The following is a 22,750-nucleotide window of genomic DNA, read 5'->3' on the forward strand; positions in this document are numbered from 1 at the left end:
AGGAATATAGGAGGGGTGGGTCATTTACACATGCTCAAGTTCTGCTTCCCAGTGCAGGACATTCAATCTCATCTGCTTACAACATAGTCAAATGCCAGTTAAATGCAAATGCAACCTTTAAATTAAATATTTGTTTCCATTTCCGGTTTTGTGGTGCTGGGGACAGAATCTAAGGTGTCATGCGTTGTAGGCAATCATTCTACTCCTGAGCAAAAAACCTACAAATCCAAATCTGCATAATTTATCTTATCTACATAATTTTAAAATTCCATATATTGACTTACCATACATTCTAGGTTATTTCAAAGTTCTACACAGTAACTTAAAGAAGTTATATTGTATGTATCTCAAGCAAAATGCATTTAGAGGGAAAACTGTACTTCTAAACTACAAGCCTTCGAAGCTGATAAACACACCGCCTTGAGTCAGTGTTTGTGCGCCTCTCACACTGCTCAGTGCACGCCCACCCTCTGAATACACACTACCTGGTGTATCTTGGATTTTGCAGCCTCTATTAGAGCTCCACTCTCAGCTTTCGGATTAGATCCATCTTTGTTGCTATTATTGCCAGTCTGTACAATAGTGAAACAGAGTCGATCAAAGAGTTATCATCATAACTGATTTCCAAGTGAGCTAAGTACAAAGTGCTCAAGTCAAGTGCCCAGAGGCCAGTTTCAAATCGAACCTGCTGCAGAGTCCACTCCTAGGGACTAAGGGCCAGTGTAGCATTCCTAACAGGAAACTCACAGATGAGCATAACCATGGATCCACTTTTAAATCACGGGTGCCACTCAGACAATATCTCTCTAAAACCCAAGACTTCTTACACCTTTCTCTTCTAACACCCTTCTCTGCTATAAACACTGCCAGCACCACTGACCACCAACTTCCCAAGGAAACACTGTCTCCCACCTTCCTTATGCTCGGACCCATTTGCACTCTAGTGAGCTCTCCACACGTCTTAGACACTGCTCATGTGAGTACCACGGTGATTCAGCCCCTTCGTGCTGTCTTCTTCCCACGACAGTTACCTATTCCAGCCCTCCCTTTCTGACTATCAGACTGAATATTCCAATTAGACACTCAATTCCTGGAGACTTCTCTAATTTTCTTCCGTCCTACCCATGAGCTCACTGTACTCCATCCATCCCTTCCCTGCAGAGGGCCCCGAAGACAAGGAGTGCAGTGTTCCTGCTGTCAGATTAGAACCTACCACACATATACACATCTACCAACTAAGATCCACTTCACCAAATACAAGTATCAAATATGAAGATGAAATATTAATGCAACACAAAGTTTAGGGAGAATGCTAAGAACATTCGGAGGCAATCTCTTAATACACTTGTTGGGGTTGAAAATGTAAACTATGCAGATGTTAGTAAATGAAGTTTTTAAAAGGCAGTTTACAAGGTTGGACAGATAGTACAGTTTCTGTGAATCACACCTCCATAAAGCTGCTAGGACACTAACTATCTCACACGACAGACATGGGTCACACTTTCTAAGCTTCGGTCTGACGCCTGGGAACTCACCTCGTTCTTCCCGTTTTTGTTGCTGCTGCCCTGTGAAATCATTTTTTCTAGGACAGCAAGAAGATGCAGAGCTTTCTCAGCTTGGTGGGTTAATATATACAAGTCTACAAGCAGAAAGCACACTGCTTGGGCAAACTTTTCTTCTGGCAAAACAAACACACAAACAGGAAAAGTTATAATCCAAGGCTGAGCATATACCTCTGCTTACTCTTAAACAGGACACAGCTCTGCAAAACAAAGCACATCTTCACTCCAACAAAGGATGTCACTAAAGCCATGAAAGAAAGCAGCATGCTATCCCAGAACTGCCATTGTTCTAGTGGGGTCTCCAGGCCTCTTTCAAGGAGTCAGTGACCGAGCATTCTTTGTAGAGTCTTTATAAAGCCAGCCACACAGTGGGAAGAAGCCTCAATTCCAGCACTTGCTTTATTACTTACGAATACACAGTGACTTCTGCATATCACTTAACTTCCAATCTGTATTTATTTTAGTGTGACTGTGCATGCATGCGTGCATACATACGTACATGTATTTGTGTGTATGTGCATTTCTCCAGGCACATGTGTACCACAGAGTATGCATGAAGGGTCAGAGGCTTTGTTTGATCACTGCATCTAAAAGTCTCTATTTCATCAGCCTCTACCCTTTTACCTGATTTTAGTACTACTCCACAGCATTCAACTACCTTATAAGTCTGTGTTACACCTTCTCCAATAAGAGTGATAAGGGTAACAGTTTCCTCTGTTTAGCTCACTGTAATACCCCCACACTCCAAAGCTATTTGTCTGTGTACTTAATAAATGTGCTATATGAAGAGCTCCAACTTGGATGAATACTCTAGAAACACAACTATAAAGATGGCAGAAAGCTAAGTGTGTGGGGGAGAGGAGAGAAGACAGCCAGGAAACAGCATTTACTTTAGGGCAGTGACTGTCCTCTGGAGAACACCCCAGTGGGGAGGTACTTTGTCCAGATCTACAGAATGTACACCAGGAGTAAATCCTAATGTAAGCTACGGACTCTGTGGGACTGTGGTATGTCAGTGTGGCTCACCCAAAGTACAAGCACACTGATCCTTACCAGTGAGGGGCAGCCATTATAGAGAGCTATGAATGCTGATGAGGAGGGCAATAGAAAATAACGGTATTTTCCTTTCTATTTTGCTATGAACCCAAAACTGCTCAGAATAAAACCAAAACCAACCAACCAAAACCCAACTAGTACAAAGCAAAACCTGAACTGCACACGGTGGTGCACACCTTTCATCCCAGCACTCAGGAGAGGCAGGCAGATCTCTGAGTTCCAGGCCAGGCTGGTCCACATAGCAAGTTCCAGGACAGCCAGGGCTACACAGTGAGATCCTGTCTCAAAAATAAAGTAAGGGGCTAGAGAGGTGGCTCAAAGGTTAAGAAAGCTTGCTGCTCTTCTAGAGGACCAAGTTTTACCTGCATGTATGTCTGTGCACCATGTGCATGCCTGATGCCTGAGGAGGCCAGAAGAGGGCATCAGATCTTCTGAGAGTGTCAGATGACTATGAGCAGCTATGTGGGTGCTGGGAATTGAACTTGTCCTAGGAGAACAGCCAATGCTCTTAACTATGAGGCCATCTCTCCAGGTCGACTCTAGTTTTCTGAGACAGGTATCTCAATAGCTTAGAGCTTGTTAAGCAGGCCAGGCCATCTAGCCAGCGAACTCACGGGATCCACCTGTGTCTGCTTCCCTAGCACTGTATTACAAGCATACACTACCATGCTCAGCTGCTTTTATGTGCATTCTAGGCATTGAACTCAGGTCCTTACATTGGCAAGGCAAGCACTCTACTGACCCAGCTAGTCCCTTTAAATGCTGACATACAGCTCTAATTTAGGTCATCTAGATAAAAACATTAGAGAATTTTCCAAGTAAGAGAGGACGAGATTTCTGGCTCGACAGATAACATACCAAAAGGTTCTATGAATTGATAAAGTTTTTCACCAACAGATATGGCCTCTGTATACTGCCGCAGATGATAAAGAATGACTGCTTGATTATAATACAACATGCTGTTTTCAACATCATCTAATCCATCCATTTCTTCAACAGCTGAGTGAACCTACAAGACAATCCAGGCAGAATGTGCTCTAACAACAGTAAGAAAACAAACTGCAAGGGAAAGACTTCAGCTGGGTGTGAGGCACACCCTGTAATCTCAGCACCTACAAAGCTGAGTTCAAGGTCAGCCAAGGCAACATAGTGAGTTCCAGGCTAATCTTTTAAATAGCTGTGAATGCAGATATGTGCATATATGCCCAGCTCCAACACATCTTCTTATTTTCCTATATTTTAATAGTACCTTCACCAGGCTGGTGGCACACACCCCTAATCCCAACACTGGGAGGGAGGGACAGGCAGATCGCTGAGTTCAAGGCCAGCCTGGTCTACAGAGCAAGTTCCAGGATAGCCAGGGCTACACAGAGAAACCCTGTCTCAAAAACAAAATAGAAAACAACAAAAAATAGTCCTGTCAGGTTCTTTTAATTAAAAAAAAATTTTTTTTAATTTACTTATATTTTATGTATGAGTGCTCTGCATATATACCTGCATGCCAGAAGAGGGCATCAGGTCCTATTAAGATGGTTGTGAACTACCATGTGGTTGCTGAGAATTGAACTTAGGGCCTCTGAAAGAGCAGTCAGTGCTCTTAACCACTGAGCCATCTGTCCAGCTCAAGTACCTTCAGGTCTTTTTTTTTTTTTAAAAAGATTTATTTATTTATTATGTATACAGTGTTCTGCCTGCATGTATCCCTGCAGGCCAGAAGAGGGAACCAGATTTCATTACAGATGGTTTTGAGCCACCATGTGGTTGCTGGGAATTGAACTCAGGACCTCTGGAAGAACAGCCAGTGCTCTTAACCTCTGAGCCATCTCTCCAGCCCAGTACCTTCAGGTTTTAATTAGTTCCAAATACTAGAAATTATTTCATCTGTTTCATTCACATTAAAATTCTGTTAAACAAAACATTTTGAGTCTGACTTACATAGCATGTTCCAGGCCAGCCAAAGCTACACAGTGAGAATGCAGAAATTCATCTTATAAATAAGGGAAATCAGAATCTTAATTAGGTTGTCCAAGACCAGGGGAGTATATTTAAGGGTTTAGTCCCATAGTAAAAAAGAACAGATGTTGCAAGCCACCATGTGGGTGTGGGGTCTTCTGCAAGAGCAGTGAGTGCTATGAATGCTTAGCCAGCCCATCTTCCCATTTCTCAGAATAAGATTTCTGAAATGTGTCTCATTCTATAGCCCAGGAGGACCCAAACACACAGTAATCCTCCTGCCTATTTTAACAAGTGTAGGGGTTAGAGATTAGGTTTCTGTTTGTTTGGAACAGGGTCTCACTATATGGCCTCAGCTGCCCTCAGAGTACTGCCTCCTGAGTGCTGGGGTTAAAGGCGTGCACATACCTGGCTTACTTGTTTTCTTAAGACAGGGTCTCCTGTAGCCCTGGCTTGGCCTAGAACTCATTTTGTAAGCCAGGCTGCCTGAATCTCTTTACATTTCACAACAAGTCTCTAATTACTATTAACACACATAACTAAAATTCTAGCCACATTAAAACTAACATTTCTTTACCATCATAAAAATGAAAACAAATTATCATATAACATTATAAGGTTAATTCTGATTAACATTTCCCCAAATCACGCAGTGGTTTAGTCTACATGGATGTAACAACCTTGGTATGGCTGATGGCATGGAACCTAAAGCTTCACAGAACACAGTGGTTCATAACCAGACTCAGTCACCGAGACAGTTGAGCCTGATGCGGCAGGGGAGTTCACACTGTGGAAAAGAGCCTGGCTGACCAGCAGCTCAAGGAGCACTTCTTTACTTCCCCAGCCACTATCTTCATATTAAAAGGTGTCTTAAACAGAGAAAGCTCCATTTCCAAAGAAAGGCAACTCTTTCGTAGTATTAGTTTAGTTTATTTTCAAATTTCTGTTGTGTGTTCATGTGTGTGAAGCTCCTGTGAAAGCTAGAGGCTGACATATCTTCCTCTATTGCTCTCCATCTTTTTCTGGAAACAGGGTTTCTCACTGGCCTTGGGCTTACTAAATAGGCTCGGCTGGCTGATCAATGCCTCCCCAGTGTTGGGACTGGAACAATAATTAAATCAAACAAAACTAATAGCAACAAAGGATTCAGAGAAATAGAAATTCTGTCCTTAATATCAGACAAGCAATCACATTTATTTTCCTTAACTATTTGTATTTCACAAATTAACACAACAAATTTTACAATTAAATTCATTTATCACCTGATTCTTCAGCTGGTTAAGTGTTTGCCTCAAATTATCTGTTGTTGTTTGATTATTTTTAAAAAATTCAGCTACTGCTGTATTCAAAATTATTTTGTAATCATCTTTGTTTATATCTTGGAGACAGGCAAGGTGTTGCAGACAGGCATCATAATTTCCAGACTAAAAAGAAAAGACAAACAAAACCACACATATATACACAAAATTCCGTATCAGCTTTAAGAACAATACAGCTTTTCTTTCCAAATCCGTTTCCCTCCTCTTACGTTTTAAAGTGAGAGCCCCTTAGTATTCTAAGTGAAAGCTCTAGGTAGAGCACGGATAGATAGAGGATGTCAGTGAACACTGTGTCATGTTTTTAAGACTCAAGCTCTCACATCAGCAGGTAGAGCCATAACTCACACAGGCAGACAGGATAGATATGTGCACATATTGCTGGCGGGGTACGGAGAGGAGAGGCTAGCCAAGAAAGGGAATGTAACCAGTCCAAAGGTCAGATCCTAGTAAATATACTTGGAACGCAAATCAAATCCTTCTGTCTAATGTATATTTCCAATGTATGTACATGCATATCACAAGGTTTTTTTCATATTGTTTAATGTCAGAAACGTTGTAATTCTGACAACAAATACTTGGTGTTCCGCTTTAAAGTACAGTCAAGACAAGAAGTGAACAAAGTGGGGAAAGGGAAAGACTGACCCACACATTGACCAACCTGAATGTAAACGACTCAGACAACACTGGAGCTAAAACATGTTTGTGAAAACAACAATCTGGGGGCAGCTCGAAGTACTTCCAATCTTCTCACCATGTTTACAATAAAATGAAACCTACTTCTCCCTAAAGTTAATTCCTGAATTATGACAGAATAGAATTTATAAAATTCAAATGTGTTTTGAAGAGAGAAACCATTTCTTACTGTGAAGGCCTGGAAAGCGCTGGTGGACAGCTCCTTCTCCTGGTCGGTGACCCCGGACGACTGGCCTGTCCCTTCATGTTTCTCAGCTCCCTGATCTGCAAACACAAAGTTTCTTTAGAAATGGAAGTTGGGGCTGGCAAGAGAAAATACTGTTTGCTCGTAAGCCTGACAACCCGAGTCCAAACCCCAAATCTTTTTTTTTTTTTTTTTTTTTTTTGGTTTTTCGAGACAGGGTTTCTCTGTGTAGCTTTGCGCCTTTCCTGGAACTCGCTTTGGAGACCAGGCTGGCCTCGAACTCACAGAGATCCGCCTGCCTCTGCCTCCCAAGTGCTGGGATTAAAGGCGTGCGCCACCACCGCCCGGCCAAACCCCAAATCTTAAAGGATGGAGAGAACTAAGTTATCCTGACCTCCACATGGGTTTGACAGCTCATCTCATGTCCACACACGCACAAGAAATGAAGCTAGGAGGAGTTGGTGAGAACATGGAGATTAAGAGCTTGGAGCAGGGACACCTTAATCCCAGCACTCTTTAATCCCAGCCGTCTCCGTGGGACTCGACCAGAACGAACATGAACATTCTGCCCGAGGCCAACCCAGGGCCCAGCTGCCGATCCTGCGAAACCCAACAACTTGGAGGTGCTGGTGAGATTGCCCTACTGATCAACCTGCTCAGCTGAGATCCATTCGGGAGATGATTCAGAATCCTATAGTCTGCAGTCTGAGGAAACAAGATCAGCTGAGGAGTTGACGAATGAGCAAAAAGCGATCTGAGAACACAAGAGAAAGAGCCACCCAGCCACTGAACCAGATCACCAGAATCATAAGCCCACCCTACACCAACTGGGAACAGGTAAGGCCCCATCTCTGGTCTGGCAGACCAGGTCTCTAGCCCCTAAACCCCAGCCATTGGAACCCCAGGGACCAGACAGCTTCCTTTCCCTGATCCCTCACCAAAATAAAAACCCAGCCCCTGTGAACCCAACAACCACTGGAGCTATAAGCCCACCCTGTACCAATTGGGAACAACTGCTCCCTGAGACAGAACCCACTAACACTGATTGGACTAAGCTGCTCCCGGAGAAACAGAGCCCAACAGCACCGATTCAACCAAGAACTCCTAGTGGACCAAGACTAAAAATTAGAACAAGAGAGGCACCTTCAGACACAGACACCACCTACACCAAGCAGAGGAAGAGATGAGTGGACGCCAGTGCAAAAATACAGGCAACAACATAAAGACCTATATGACAACATCAGAACCTAGTGATTCTATACCTGCAAGACCTGAACATACCAAGGCAGAAGCAGCAGAAGAAATCAATCCTAAAAATGACTTTAAGAAGATGACAGAAGCCCTTAAAGAGGAAATGAAAAACTCCCTTAAAGAGGAAATAAAAAACTCTCTTAAAGAAATGGAAGAAAAAACAAACAAAAATTGGAAGAAATCAAAGAAAGCCAAGAAACAGTAATTAAACAGATGAAGGAAACAGTTCAAGATTTGAAAATTGAAATTGAGACAATAAAGAAGACACAAACTGAGGGAATGCTGGAAATAGAAATTCTGACTAAACGAACAGGAACTTCAGATGCAAGCATAACCAACCGAATGCAAGAGAAGGAACAGAGAATCTCTGACGTTGAAGACACAATTGAGAAAATAGATTCGTCAGTCAAAGAAAACACCAAGCCAAAAAAGTCATAACACAAAACATCCAAGAAATTTGGGACACGATGAAAAGACCAAACCTAAGAATAAAAGGTATAGAAGGAGAAGAATACCAACTCAAAGGCACAGAAAATATATTCAACAAAATCATAGAAGAAAACCTTCCTAACCTAAAGAAAGAAATACCTATGAAGATACAAGAAGTTTACAGAACACCGAATAGGCTGGATAAAAACAAACAAACAAACAAACAAACAAAAAAGTCCCCTTACCACATAATAATCAAAACACTAAACATACAAAACAAAGAAAAAATATTAAGAGCCGCAAAGAAAAAAGACCAAGTAACATATAAAGGCAGACCTATCAGAATAACACCAGACTTCTCAATGGAGACTCTCAAAGCCAGAAGGTCCTGGACAAATGTTATGCAGACACTAAGAGACCATGGATGCTAACCCAGACTATTATACCCAGCAAAACTCTCAATCACCATAGGCGGAGTAAACAAAACAAAAAAACATGATAAAACAAGATTTAAACAATACCTATCCACAAATTCAGCCCTACAGAAAGCACTAGAAGGAAAAATCCAACCTAAGGAAGTTAAACACACCCATGAAAACTCAGGCAATAGATAATATCACACCAACAAATACCAAGAAGGGAAACACAACACTACCACAAAAAAAAAAAAAAAAACAAACCAGGAATTAACAATCACTGGTCATTAATATCCATCAATATCAATGGTCTCAACTCACCTATAAAAAGACACAGGCTAACAGAATGGATACGAAAACAGGATCCATCCTTCTGCTGCATATAAGAAACACACCTAAACTTCAAAGACAGACACTACCTCACAGTAAAGGGCTGGGAAAAGGCTTTCCAATCAAATGGATTTAAGAAGCAAGCTGGTGTAGCTACCTTAATATCTAATAAAATAGACTTCAAACTAAAATCAATCGAAAGAGATCAGGAAGGACATTAAATATTTATCACAGGGAAAATCCACCAAGATGAAGTCTCGATTCTGAACATTTATGCCCCAAATACAAAGGCACCCACATTTATAAAAGAAACATTACTAAAGCTTAAATCGCACATCAAACCCCACACACTAGTAGTGGGAGATTTCAACACACCACTCTCACCAAAGGACAGATCTACCAGACTGAAACTTAACATAGAAATAAAGGACCTAACAGATGTTATAACTCAAATGGACTTAATAGATAACTACAGAACATTCCACCCTAACACAAAAGAATATACCTTCTTCTCGGCACCCCATGGAACCTTCTCAAAAATTGACCACACGCTCACAAAGCAAATTTTAACAGATACAAAAACCTTCTGTATCTTATTGGACTACCATGCCTTAAAGTTAGATTTCAACAACAACAAAAACTATAGATAGCCTACAATCTCATGGAAACTAAATAATGACCACCTGAAGCACCAATGGGTCAAGGAAGAAATGAAGAAATTAAAGATTTCCTAGAATTCAATAAAAACGAAAGTACAACATCCCCAAACTTATGGGACACTATGAAAGCAGTGCTAAGAGGAAAATTCATAGCACTAAATACACACATAAAAGAAGTTGGAGAAATCTCATACCAATGACTTAACAGCACAACTGAAAGCTCTAGAACAAAAAGAAACAAACTCACCCAGGAGGAATAGACGCCAGGAAATAATAAAATTGAGGGCTGAAATCAATGAAATAGAAACTAAGAACAATACAAAGAATCAATGAAACAAAGAGTTGGTTCTTTGAAAAAAATTAACAAGACAGACAACCCCCTAGCCAAATTAACCAAAAGGCAAAGAGAGAGCACCCAAATTAACAAAATCAGAAATGAAAAGGGAGACATAACAACAGACAACGAGGAAATCCAGAGAATCATCAGGTCATACTTCAAAAACCTGTACTCCACAAAATTGGAAAATCTGGAAGAAATGGACAATTTTCTGGAAAGATACCACATACCAAAGTTAAATCAAGACCAGATAAACTATTTAAATAGACCAATAACCCCTAAAGAAATAGAAACAGTCATTAAAAGTCTCCCAACCAAAAAAAGCCCAGGACCAGATGGTTTCAGCACAGAATCCTTCCAGATTTTCAAAGTTAAGCTAATTCCAATACTCTTCAAATTGTTCCACACAATAGAAACAGAAGGAATATTACCAAACTCTTTTATGAGGCTACAGTTACCCTGATACCCAAACCACACAAAGATGCAACAAAGAAAGAGAATTACAGACCAACCTCCCTCATGAACATTGATGCAAAAATACTCAACAAAATATTGGCAAACCAAATCCAAGAACACATTAAAAAAATTATCCACCATTACCAAGTAGGTTTCATCCCAGGGATGCAAGGATGGTTCAACATGCGAAAATCTGTCAATGTAATACACCATATAAACAAACTCAAAGAAAAAAACCACATGATCATCTCATTAGACGCTGAAAAAGCCTTTGACAAAATCCAACACCCCTTCATGATAAAGGTCTTAGAGAGATTAGGCATACAAGGAACATACCTAAACATAATAAAGGCAATTTACAGCAAGCCAACAGCCACCATCAAATTAAATGGAGAGAAACCAAAGTGATACCACTAAAATCAGGAACAAGACAAGGCTGTCCACTCTCCCCATACTTATTCAATATAGTACTTGAAGTTCTAGCTAGAGCAATAAGACAACAAGAGGAGATCAAAGGGATACAAATTGGAAAGGAAGAAGTCAAACTTTCACTATTTGCAGATGATGATAGTATACATAAGTGACCCCAAAATTTCTACCAGGGAACTCTTACAGCTGATAAACTCCTTCAGTAAAGTGGCAGGATATAAGATCAACTCAAAAAAATCAGTAGCCCTCCTATACACAAATGATAAAAGAGCTGGGAAAGAAGTCAGAGAAACATCACCCTTTACAATAGCCACAAATAATATAAAAAACTTGGGATAACACTAACTAAACAAGTGAAGGACCTGTTTGATAAGAACTTTAAATCTCTAAAGAAAGAAATTGAAGAAGATATCAGAAAATGGAAGGATCTCCCATGCTCATGGACAGGCAGGATTAACATAGTAAAAATGGCAATCTTAACCAAAAGCAATCTACAGATTCAATGCAATCCCCATCAAAATCCCAACACAATTCTTCACAGACTTGGAAAGAACAATACTCAACTTCATATGGAAAAACAAAAAACCCAGGATAACTAAAAGAATCCTGTACAATAAAGCAACCTCTGGAGGCATCACCACCCCTGACCTCAAGCTCTACTATAGAGCTACACTAATAAAAACAGCCTGGTACTGGCATAAAAACCCACATATAGACCAACGGAATTGAATTGAAGATCCTGACATTAATCCACACACATATGAACATCTGATTTTTGACAAAGAAGCCAAAACTATACAATGGAAAAAAGAAAGTATCTTCAACAAATGGTGCTGGCATAACTGGATGTCAATACGTAAAAGATTACAAATAGATCCATATCCGTCACCATGCACAAAACTCAAGTCCAAGTGGATCAAAGACCTCAACATAAATCCAGTTACACTGAACTTGACAGAAGAGAAAGTAGGAAGTACTCTTGAACACATTGGCACCAGAGATCACTTCCTAAATATAACACCAGTTGCACAGACACTGAGAGCAACAATTAATAAATGGGACCTCTTGAAACTAAGTAGCTTTTGTAGGGCAAAAGACACAGTCAAAAGACAAAAGACAGCCTACAGAATGGGAAAAGACCTTCACCAACCCCACATCTGACAAAGGACTGAGCTCCAAAGTATATAAAGAACTCAAGAAACTAGACATAAAAACACTGAACAATCCAATTAAAAAATGGGCTAAAGAGCTAAACAGAGAATTCTCAAAAGAAGAATCTCAAATGGCTGAAAGACATTTAAGGAAATGCTCAACATCCTTAGTCATCAGAGAAATGCAAATCAGAACGACTCTGAGATACCACCTTACACCTGTCAGAATGGCTATGATCAAAAACACTAATGACAGTCAATGTTGGAGAGGATGTGGAGCAAAGGGAACACTCCTCCACTGTTGGTGGGAGTGCAAACTTGTACAACCACTGTGGAATGCTCAATCATACCACAAAGATACATGCTCAACTATGTTCATAGCAGCATTATTCGTAATAGCCAGAACCTGGAAACAACCTAGATGCCCGTCAACTGAAGAATGGATTAAGAAAATGTGGTACATATACACAATGGAGTACTACTCAGCAGAGAAAAACAATGACAGCATGAAATTTGAAGGCAAATGGTTGGAACTAGAAAATATCATCCTGAGTGAGGTAACCCAAACCCAGAAGGACAAACATGGTATGTACTCACTCATAAGTGGATACTAGATATAAAGCAAAGAACAATCAGACTGCAACCCACAGAATCAGGGAGGCTACATAGCAGGGGGGACCCTAGGATGACTGCGGCTTAGAATAAGTTTTGGTTTTACTTAATCACTGGGCAAGCTTAAATAAAACATTTCACTATTAGGATAACAATTTGTACTGTATCAAGCTGATGATAGAAAAAATAAAATAAAATCTTAGCCGGGCGGCGGCACACACCTTTAATCCCAGCACTTGGGAGGCAGAGGCAGGTAGATCTCAGTGAGTTCAAGGCCAGCCTGGTCTACAGAACGAGTTCCAGGACAGCCAAAGCTGTTATACAGAGATACCTTGTCTCAAATAAAACAAACAAGAGCGAACATCTCAAACCTAGCTTTGTATTCTATGTCTGTGGATTGGAATGCCACTGTCTGCCTGTCACTTGTCTTGCATGAACCTGGAGCACTCTGCCCTATAAGTTTTGATCCCAGGCCTCAGCATACTTCTCTCTAGCTCTCACCTTGTATTAGCACTGTCAAATGTGACATTTGGGAGAAGCTTGTGGAACCTTTGGCCTGTAGTTCTGTTGCAGGCATCATGTTCCTGCTTCATAACCAAAACATTGTTCTTTTAAGATGATCTGTATTTGGCCTGGAGAGATGGCTCAGAGGTTAAGAGTACTGGCTGCTCTCCCAAAGGTCCTGAGTTCAATTCCCAGCACACACATGGTGGCTCACAACCATCTGTAGTGAGATCTGGTGCCCTCTTCTATTGTGCAGCATACATGCAGACAGAACACTGTGTACATAATAAAAATAAAAATGAATCTAAAAATTAAAAAAAATGAAGCTGTACAATGACTGTACAATGAATTTGTTCTCCATCTGTTTCAGTTTTTTTTTGGGGGGGGGTTGGGAAGTAGGTTTATACAGTCTCATGTAGTCAATAGCCTCAAAAATCAGGATTTTACTGATCGTCTTCTACCTCCCGAGTGCTGGGATTATAGGCACATGCCACCTACACCTGTCACTGTGTGTGTGTGTGTGTGTGTGTGTGTGTGTGTGTGTGCGTGCGCGTGCGCGTGTGCTGCTGAGGGTTTAGGATCTTGAGCACTTGCTCTGGTTACCAGACTTGAGGTCACACCCTGTCCCAACAAAATTTGACCACTCATCCTTGATAAGCTAATTAAAATAGCTAAATTAATAGTAAAAAGCAGAAAAGGGATTTATTTATTCAGTGTGGCCTCACTGAGAACTAGGACAAAGAGTCCTAATAACTTTTCAGGTCTACCTTCAGAGTTCTGAAGGTAGGCTGAAGTTTAAGTAGAAAGCCAGAGTTATATGCATATCTAAGCAGACCCTAGCCAAGGTGGTTCCATCACACACACACACACACACACACACACACACACACACACACACACACACCCCTCATGTATGCTCCCTGTGAATTAAGACAATAGTTGAGTTGGGACTGTAGTGACCTAGTGGAAGAACTCTTACCTAGACTATACAAGGTCTTGGGTTCGATTCCCAGCAACACCAAAAATGAACAAACAGGATGTAAATCGGTTGGCGGAATGCTTGCCTAGCACCTATAAGGTCCTTGGTTTAGTACTCAGCACTGCATAAACCAACTATGGTGGTTCCTAGCACTCTAGAGGTAAAGTCAGGAGACTCAGTTCAAGGTCATCTCCAGTTAACAAACTCAATCAAGGTCAGATTAAGATAGGAGACCCTAACTTAAAAAACATTGTTGGGTGAGAGGGGGCTGTAGAGATGGCTCAGAGATTAAGAGCACTCACTGGCTGCTCTTCCAGGAGTCCTGAGTTCAATTCCCAGCAACCACATGGTGGTTCACAACCATCTATAATGAGATCTGGTGCCTTCTTCTGGAGATCAGGCAAACATGCAGACAGAACATTGTATACATAATAAATAAATAAATCTTAAAAAAACCCAAAATAAACCCAAACCATTGTCTAGAAAGCTGAGGCAGGAAGATTGTTAGAAATCAAAGAGTTCAAGACCAGCCCAAGGAAGATAGTGAGACCTTGCTTCAAAACTAAAACACAATAAAGTGCTCATTTTGGCATCTCACTTACTAAAGCTGGAATGACAGAGATCAACAAGGCCCAGGGATGACTTGAAGATCTGTGAAGTGCTCCATACTTAACACCAAAACCAAACCAAGTAAGGTAGTAGGGATGCTGGCTGAGTGCTAGAGGTGCTTGCCTAGCAGCTAAGGCCTCGGGTTTGAGCCCCAACACTGTGTGTGTGTGTGTGTGTGTGTGTGTGTGTGTGTGAGAGAGAGAGAGAGAGAGAGAGAGAGAGAGAGAGAGAGAGAGAGAGAGAGAGAGAGAGAAGAGAGAGAGAGAGAGAGATCTTAACTATTCAGTAAGGTATTCAAGATTTCTTTTTTTCTGAGACAGGGTCTTAACACTAGCTCAGGGTATCCTGGAACTTACTATACAGTCCAGGGCTAGACTCAACATCATAACAATCCTGCCTCAGCCTCCCAAGTGCTGGGCTTACAGGATGAGCCATGATGTCCATCTAGGACACTTAAAAATTTAAACATCTGTCTTCCACTAAAGTCAGACTTACTAGACTTAGCCACAGCTGTCATCATCCCTGAAAAACAGAAAAAGTCTCAAGACTCCCCAGGAAATTGGCCAGAGTGGGGATGACGGATTCTGAACCTCATTTCTACGTCTACAGAGACCTGAGCTGCACACTCTTTTAAATACTAGTCAACCATAGTTCCCCTCCATCTTCTGCTCCAGGATAACAACCAGGAAACACTTGGACGAGATGACTATTTTGTACTTCTTGTGCACTTGCAGGGTTGCCATGAGGCTTTCCAATGTTTAAAGAGACATGCACTGTTCGTAGCTGCTGACTTCTTACCAGACAGCGTCTGCACATAATCCCACAGTGTGTCTTTACTTGTCCAAAAGTAGTCTCCATTGCCAATGGAGAGCGGGCAAGCCCGCTCCTCCAGCAGCTTCACCTTCCTTCTGCCCTGGCCTAAGGAACATGGCTGACGCAGGCGTACAGAGCTCTTGGATGCACACACCTTGACACTCTTCAAGCTGAAAGACTTCATTTCTAACCACACACACACACACACACACCTTTAGGTTTCAACTACACAGAAAGAAATGTAAGACCTCTTCCAAACTGAAAGTCAGTTAACTGAAAGCCCAGACATATTCCAACACAGAATGTTAACGTTCAAAGCTGATTGGAGGCTGACTACAAACTGTGCTGTCCAAACACAGCCCCGGGGCGGTCAAGGAAAGACTGGAAACACAATGTTGAAGGGGAAGACAGACAGTATGGTCACAAAATATCAGCAATTCCTTGGCAAAGCCAAGTTTTAAACTATGTCTTTCATTTTATTTTGTTTTGTTTTTGAGGCAGGCTCTCATGTAGTCCAGGCTAGCCTCAAACTCACTATGTAGCCAAGGAATCATCTGAAGGTCCTCTTTCCTCCACCTTCTGAGTGCTGGGATGACAGCCCTCACTGAAGTCATCAGAGGGCTGTTAGGACAGCTCAGGTGTAGTTTCTACCACCCACAGGAAAAATGAATGCATCCAAACTCTCACATTAGCTTCAATATAATGCAAAGAAATTACATGGCCAAAGGAGTAAGGTGGGCTGAGGAGACGGCTCTGTGGGTAAGTGTGCTTGCTCTGCGAGCATGGCAATGTGAGTTTGGATCCCCAGTCCCCACATCAAGAGCTGGAAATAGCTGTACATCCTTCTGCACAAAGACAGAAACATCCCAAGAGCTCAGTGGCCAGCTGCCAGCTTAGCCAAAACAGTTTCTGGTTCACTGAAGGACCCTGTCTCAAGAGCATGAGATAGTAGAAGACATGTGTCCTCTGGCCTCCATATGTTAGCTCACATACTCATGAGCATGTAACACACACACACACACACACACACACACACACACACACACACACACACACAAAAGCAGAGCTGGGAAAAATGGGAGAATACCTGTTCCGAGACCAGAGCAAGGTACTTGTAGGCTGAAGTACTCCGGTTTCAAACATCCTGATCAAGTCTGTTCTCAGGGTAGCTGAGTGCCGTGGTACAGGGAGACAGGGACATCGCAAGTTTAAGACCAGCTCTGAATACTAAGCAAATTGGAGGATGGCATGCGTGACCTCCATCTGCTCTCTGCCTTCTTTGTGTTTTGTTCTGTTGAGACAGGGTCCCAATCTGTAACCCAGAAAGACCTAGACTTTACAAATTTCCCAGGCTGACCTCGGTCGTGTGGGCCATTCTGCCTCCAATCCCCAAGTGCTAGGATTACTGGCCTGTGTCACCACACCCATCCTCTCACACAGACACTCTGCCATTCATTGAACAACACAGCCATAGGGGTCCTCACCAGAGGCTCAAACACTGCCATTTGATCTTGGACATTTAGCATCCAGCACTGAGGTAAACTGAGGATGATGACACACATCTGTAACCCCAGCACCTCAGGAGGCTGAGGCCAGCGTAGGATCTACAGGCTCATCAACTGTCGAGGAGCCACACAACCCAGACCCAAACGAAAACTATTCTTCCCTTTAAACGATCTTTAAGCAAACGGAAAGAGAAAGCAGAAGGAAACTACGCAAATCCTCCCTCCTTTCGCTCCAATGTGTTTCTTTCTTTCTTTTTTTATACATATTTAATTGCCAAGTCATTTCTAGTCCCCATACCTCATTCTTTTTTTTTTTTTTAAGATTTATTTATTTATTATGTATACAGTATTCTGTTTTGCATGTATCCCTGCAGGCCAGAAGAGGGAGCCAGATTTCATTACAGATAGTTGTGAGCCACCATGTGGTTGCTGGGAATTGTTCTTAACCTCTGAGCCATCTCTCCAGCCCGTGTTTCTTTCAAAAACTGCTTCCAGAGGCTGCTCAAGGGTGAGGCTGCCTTAAAAAACCTCCCACGGGGCCTGGCAGCGGTGTTGCACGCCTTTAATCTCAGCACTCAGGGGGCAGGTGGATCTCTGCAAGTTCAAGGTCAGTCTCATCTACAAAGTGAGTTAGTTTCAGGGCAACCAGAGCTACACAGAGCAATCCTAACTTGAACCTCCACCTCCAACACCCCCTCCAAAAAAAAAAAAAAAAAATCCCATGGGAAGTGACTGCCATGGCTTCTCACAGCTCATGGTAGATCAAGAGCAGGGACAACCCAGAGCTGATGTCATTTGAGCCTTTACTAGCTCTAGGAGAAAGACACTATCACCATTTTTACTGTATACATAGGAACACTGAGGCTTAAAAAGGCTTCTCAGGCCACCAAGATGGCTCAACAAGCCACCGAGCCTGATGACCCAAGTTCAATTCTTCAGAGGTGAAATCTGAGTCCCATATGTTGTCCTCTGACCTCCACATATGTATTGGGGCATGAATTCTGATAGACACGCAGATAGATAGATAGATAGATAGATAGATAGATAGATAGATAGATAGATAGACGGACGGATGGACAATAAAAAAACTAAAAAGCAACAGCTAGAGAAATGTCTCAGGAGTTGAGAGTATTTACTGCTCCTGCAGAGGACCTGAGTTTGAAAGTCAACTGTGAAAAAGCTCACAAACCATACTAAAGAGTAAGTAAACAATGAGATAATCAGACAATTTACAGAGACGAAAACAGCACATCCAGTGATTATTTTAGAAAAATAAAGAGCAGTGAGTGACTGGGGAGATGTTTTAATGGGTAAACACTTGGCACACAAGCCTTACAACCTGAATTTAGATGCTCAGAACCTGCTTAAAGCCAGACAGGATGGCGTGTGTCTGTAATCCCAGCACTCCCACAGTGAGATGGATGGTCAGTGAAGACAATGGAACCCCTGGAAACTTGGAGTATTACAGCACAGTGGCAAACAACCAGAGAACTCTTCCTCAGATAAGAGTGGGCATCTTGTAGATGGCCCAGTGATTAAGAGGAGCATATTGTTCTTCCCGAGTTTGGCTCCTGGTACCATGTCAGGAGGCTCACAATTGCCTGTAACTCCAGGTCTAGGGGATCGACACCCTCTTCTGAATTCTGCAGACACTGCACCCACAGGCATATAACCACATAAAAACACACAAATGTACATAATTCAAAATAAAAAAAATCTTAAAAAATAAAAAAGTGGAAGATGAAGACACTCAAGGCTTCTTGTAACCTCCACACACATGCCATGGCACATGTGTACCCCTCACAGAAAAACACATATGCATAATACCACATACACAAATTCACAAAATGAAAAAACAGATCAGTGAAGCAAACACACTGAATAGAAAGAGACTAACAATACTGTCTGGAGGCTAATGTGAATAGATACAATTTTAAAGAGTGTGCACTGTTCATCAGAAGACCAGAGTCTGAACGCCAACACGCACATGAGTTAGCTCACAATTGCATGTAACTCAAGCTCCAGGGGATCAAAACACCTCTGGCATCCTCCAATATCTCTCCACGTATGCACATCTGCATATACCCACACAAAGACACGTACACATATACATAGTTAAAAATAAGTCTTAACTTGGGCGGTGGTGGTGCATGCCTTTGATCCCAACACTCTGTGAGTTCGAGGACAGTCAGGGCTACATAGAGAAACCCTGTCTCAAAAAACCAAAAATAAAATAAAGTCTTAAAAAAAAAAAGACTAGTATGAACGAGAAAATATGGAGACTTGAAGGCCAGAACCATGTCACTGAAAACAGCAGAGATTCACGAGAACTTTGCCAAACTCATCTACTTCACACAAATTCAACATCTCAGCAGAAGTGTCCTAGTCCAGGAACATCAAGGCTGCTCTGGATCTTTCTTCAATTAGACATGTTACACAGCTCTTACCAACTGGAGTGCAAGTCCCCAGGGGTAGGTTGTGTCTCTTCGACACCTGCAGCACTCCCTGCACAGAAGCTTGGGAATGAATGAATGAACCAGTGAAGCAATTCCATATGACTGAGACACTGGGTAGTCCTCTCTATCCAGTAAGATGGTTCCAGGGAAATGAAAGCAATGGCCTCAATAAGCAGGAATGTTACCTGGGGGCCCACAAGCACTAATTATCCTAATTAACAAGACGATGTTGAGTCCTACACCACGAGGATCATTCCTTCACTTTATTCAGATCTCTGCTCAAATATTACCCCAGAAGGGGTTGGCTCAGCAAGTGGCTCAGAGGGTAAAGGTGCTTACAGTCTGATGATGCAAGCCTAATAATTTGAGTTCGATCCTTGGCAAAGCATTCATGTCCACACATACACTCACACACACACTCACAAATAAAACATTAAGAAAAAATTCACCGTGGGGCTCAGTGATTAAGAGCACATATGGCTCTTCAGAGAACCTGAGTTTGATTCCCAGCACCCACAACCACCTCAACTCCAGCTTCAGGGGACCCAACTCCTCTGACAGCCTCTGCAGGCAGCTGTACAAGGGCACACACCCACAATTAAAAATTTAAAACACCTCACTAGAGACGTTCCCTGACCAAGCTATCTAAAATTCCATAGCAGCAGGCTCGGTGGTACACACCTTTAATCTAGCCCTCAGGAGGCAGAGGCTGTAAGTCTTTTGGGAACACCCTGGTCTACAAAGCAAGCTCCAGGCCAGCCAGGGCTATACATGTGACCCTGTCTCAATCACTAATCAATCAATTAGTTCCACAGCAAACATTATTAGCCGCAGTCCCTAAATCTTTATTGTTTTCTTATGGGCCACTGAGAAGATTCTCCAACAGTCTTGTTATCTGTACCTGAACTGGGATAGGCTCACTTTAACTTAAAGGTCATTTGTCAGTTGTTGAGTTGAGGACCACCTAAAATCTATGCTGATATATTTTTTTTTTCTAACTAAAGTTCACTGGGAAAAGCGTGCTGACCACTTTAAATTCTTGTCATTTAAGTTTCTTTCAATAAAACCTGAGTACCACAAAGAATATTACTTTCTTGAAAGAAACATAGCAGACCTTCCAGGTAATGGGCTAAAAACTCTTCATATTTTCTAATTGAAAAAATTCTAGAGGGGCACTACAGAAAAATCATAGAGATTAAGAGCTTAATCTTAGGGCTCAGACGATGGCTTGCCGCTCTTGCAGAGGACTAACACTGGGTTCCCAGCAGCCCCAAGAGACAGCGCACAACGGTCTGTTAACTCCAGCTCCATTAGCTCCAGCGTCCTCTTCTGGCCTCTGCGGGCACCTGCACTCACACACATTAATTAAGAATTTTTTTTAAAAGAAGTTAATCTTGAGGAGCTAGAGAAAACCAAGTAGCGAAACAAGATAACTGAGAACAGGCAGAAGACACACTGAAACTTCACGTCTATTTAAACAGTTTTCAGAAGGAGGATTCCACAGGACACGCTGACCAGAGGCAAACTTTCAGTGGCTGAGCCTGGGGACCTTGAGACAACTGTGTACGCTCGGGAAGACCTTCCCTTGAAGCGTCTGGAAAGCGGAGTGACACATTTGAGTTTCCTGGGCCACAATTATCTCGGAGAAAAAGGCAAGGATGGTCTGCAGTGGATTCAAGAGGAGTCACAGCAGAAAAACACCGGTCGTGGGACCCGAGGGCTCACAGTAGACAGCTGAGAAGAGTGAAGGGTGGAAGTACAGGAGCGAAGTCAAGTGGCCCTCGAGTCCCCCACGCGGGCCCCGCCGTCCCCGCGCGCGGAGTGTCAGCCCCTGGGTCGCGGCGCGGGCGCCTCACCTGCAGGCTTGTCTGCAGCCATCTTCCCGCCTCGGCTCGAGTTCTTCCCTGCAGGTGGCGTGGCCCCGACTCCCGCCGCCGGGCTGGCCGCAGGTTCTGCAAGGCGGGGGACAGCGCTTAAGCTCAACCCGGCTCCGGTCGCCTCTGGTTCGGGCCTGGACGGACCACGGGCTGAGGAAGTGACGAAGCTACTGTTCGTCGTCTAGCAACAGCACCAACATATCCGCCTGTGCAGGGCTGTTTTCCCCGCCATCCACAGCTTCCGCCCTGTAGCAGCCAAGGAACACACTACTTCCGGGGCGGGGCCAGCTGCGCGGTCAGCTGGGCGTGGGAACAGGGGGTGGCCTCGGCCCCGGAAGCTCGTGCAAAGCCGGAAGTATGCTAGTGCAGGTCCTGAGTGAAACACGGAAAGGATAAGGCTTTTTGTTCCGCGTCTCACCAAAATGACAAGCACCACACCTGACGTTTATGTGCCAAGCGCTGAGCCGCACATGGCCTGCACTGTCTCACTGGTTTCCCACAACAACCCTATGAGGGAGGCGTTGTTGTAGTCCCTCCCCAGATAAAAGACATTTTTAAGTTTTACAGCCGATTTGTTATTCGTAGCCAAATCATTTACAGAGTTCCTGAATTATGCATCCTGTTTCCCGCATAGCGAGCCCTGCATCATTAACTTATTATGGTCACATCTAAGACATCAGCTTGGTGCATCACTATTACTAAACACAATGATACAATTTCAGATCCTCTGCAAGAACAAAACCCATTCTTAATCACCGAGCCATCTCCAACTCATATCTTGACAGATTTTGTTTAATTTTTTGAGACAGAGACTCACTATGTATCCCTGGCTGGCAATCTTTGTGGAAAAGGCTTTATGTGTGAACTGGTTCTGGTTTTGTTCAATGACCACAGCCTTGGGCTCCAGAAGCACTTACTTCATCCTTCCTTTCCCTTCCAGGGAACAACCAGTGCTTATGGGTACAGAGGTTCATATCATAAAGGGAAACAGACACCGAGGACACATGTGTTAGACTTTTTGCTGCTGTGAAAAATGCCCTAGAAAAGGATTTAAATGAGGAAGGATTGATTTTGCCCTGTGGTGTCAGAGTTTTCAGTCCACAGTCACTTGGTTCTGTTGTTTCTGGGCCCTTGGTGAAGCAGTGCATTTTTCCAGGGCACATGTGGCAA

At 42.7% G+C, this 22,750-nt stretch overlaps 1 protein-coding gene across 7 annotated transcripts in view; it reads right to left on the reverse strand.

Moving 5' to 3' along the window:
• Nucleotides 1-21,846, reverse strand: part of Cnot10 (CCR4-NOT transcription complex subunit 10) — a 58,531-nt gene extending 36,685 nt beyond the window's left edge. For 4 of the 7 annotated variants that reach the window (XM_059268817.1, XM_059268814.1, XM_059268816.1 and 1 more), the window contains exons 1-6: nt 15,728-16,017; nt 6,753-6,847; nt 5,834-5,995; nt 3,477-3,627; nt 1,536-1,678; nt 486-572 (exon numbers count right to left, since the gene is read on the reverse strand). In XM_059268817.1, coding sequence (XP_059124800.1) covers nt 486-572; nt 1,536-1,678; nt 3,477-3,627; nt 5,834-5,995; nt 6,753-6,847; nt 15,728-15,926 — 837 coding nt within the window. In that variant the 5' untranslated portion in view covers nt 15,927-16,017. Of the gene's footprint in view, nt 1-485; nt 573-1,535; nt 1,679-3,476; nt 3,628-5,833; nt 5,996-6,752; nt 6,848-15,727; nt 16,018-21,559 lie in introns of those variants that run through there. The other 3 variants (XM_059268818.1, XM_059268815.1, XM_059268813.1) reach the window with 3 other exon arrangements.
• Between the last annotated feature and the right edge of the window lie 904 nt (nt 21,847-22,750).

This window comes from Peromyscus eremicus, chromosome 7 (assembly GCF_949786415.1).
Source record: "Peromyscus eremicus chromosome 7, PerEre_H2_v1, whole genome shotgun sequence".
Classification (NCBI taxonomy): domain Eukaryota; kingdom Metazoa; phylum Chordata; class Mammalia; order Rodentia; family Cricetidae; genus Peromyscus; species Peromyscus eremicus.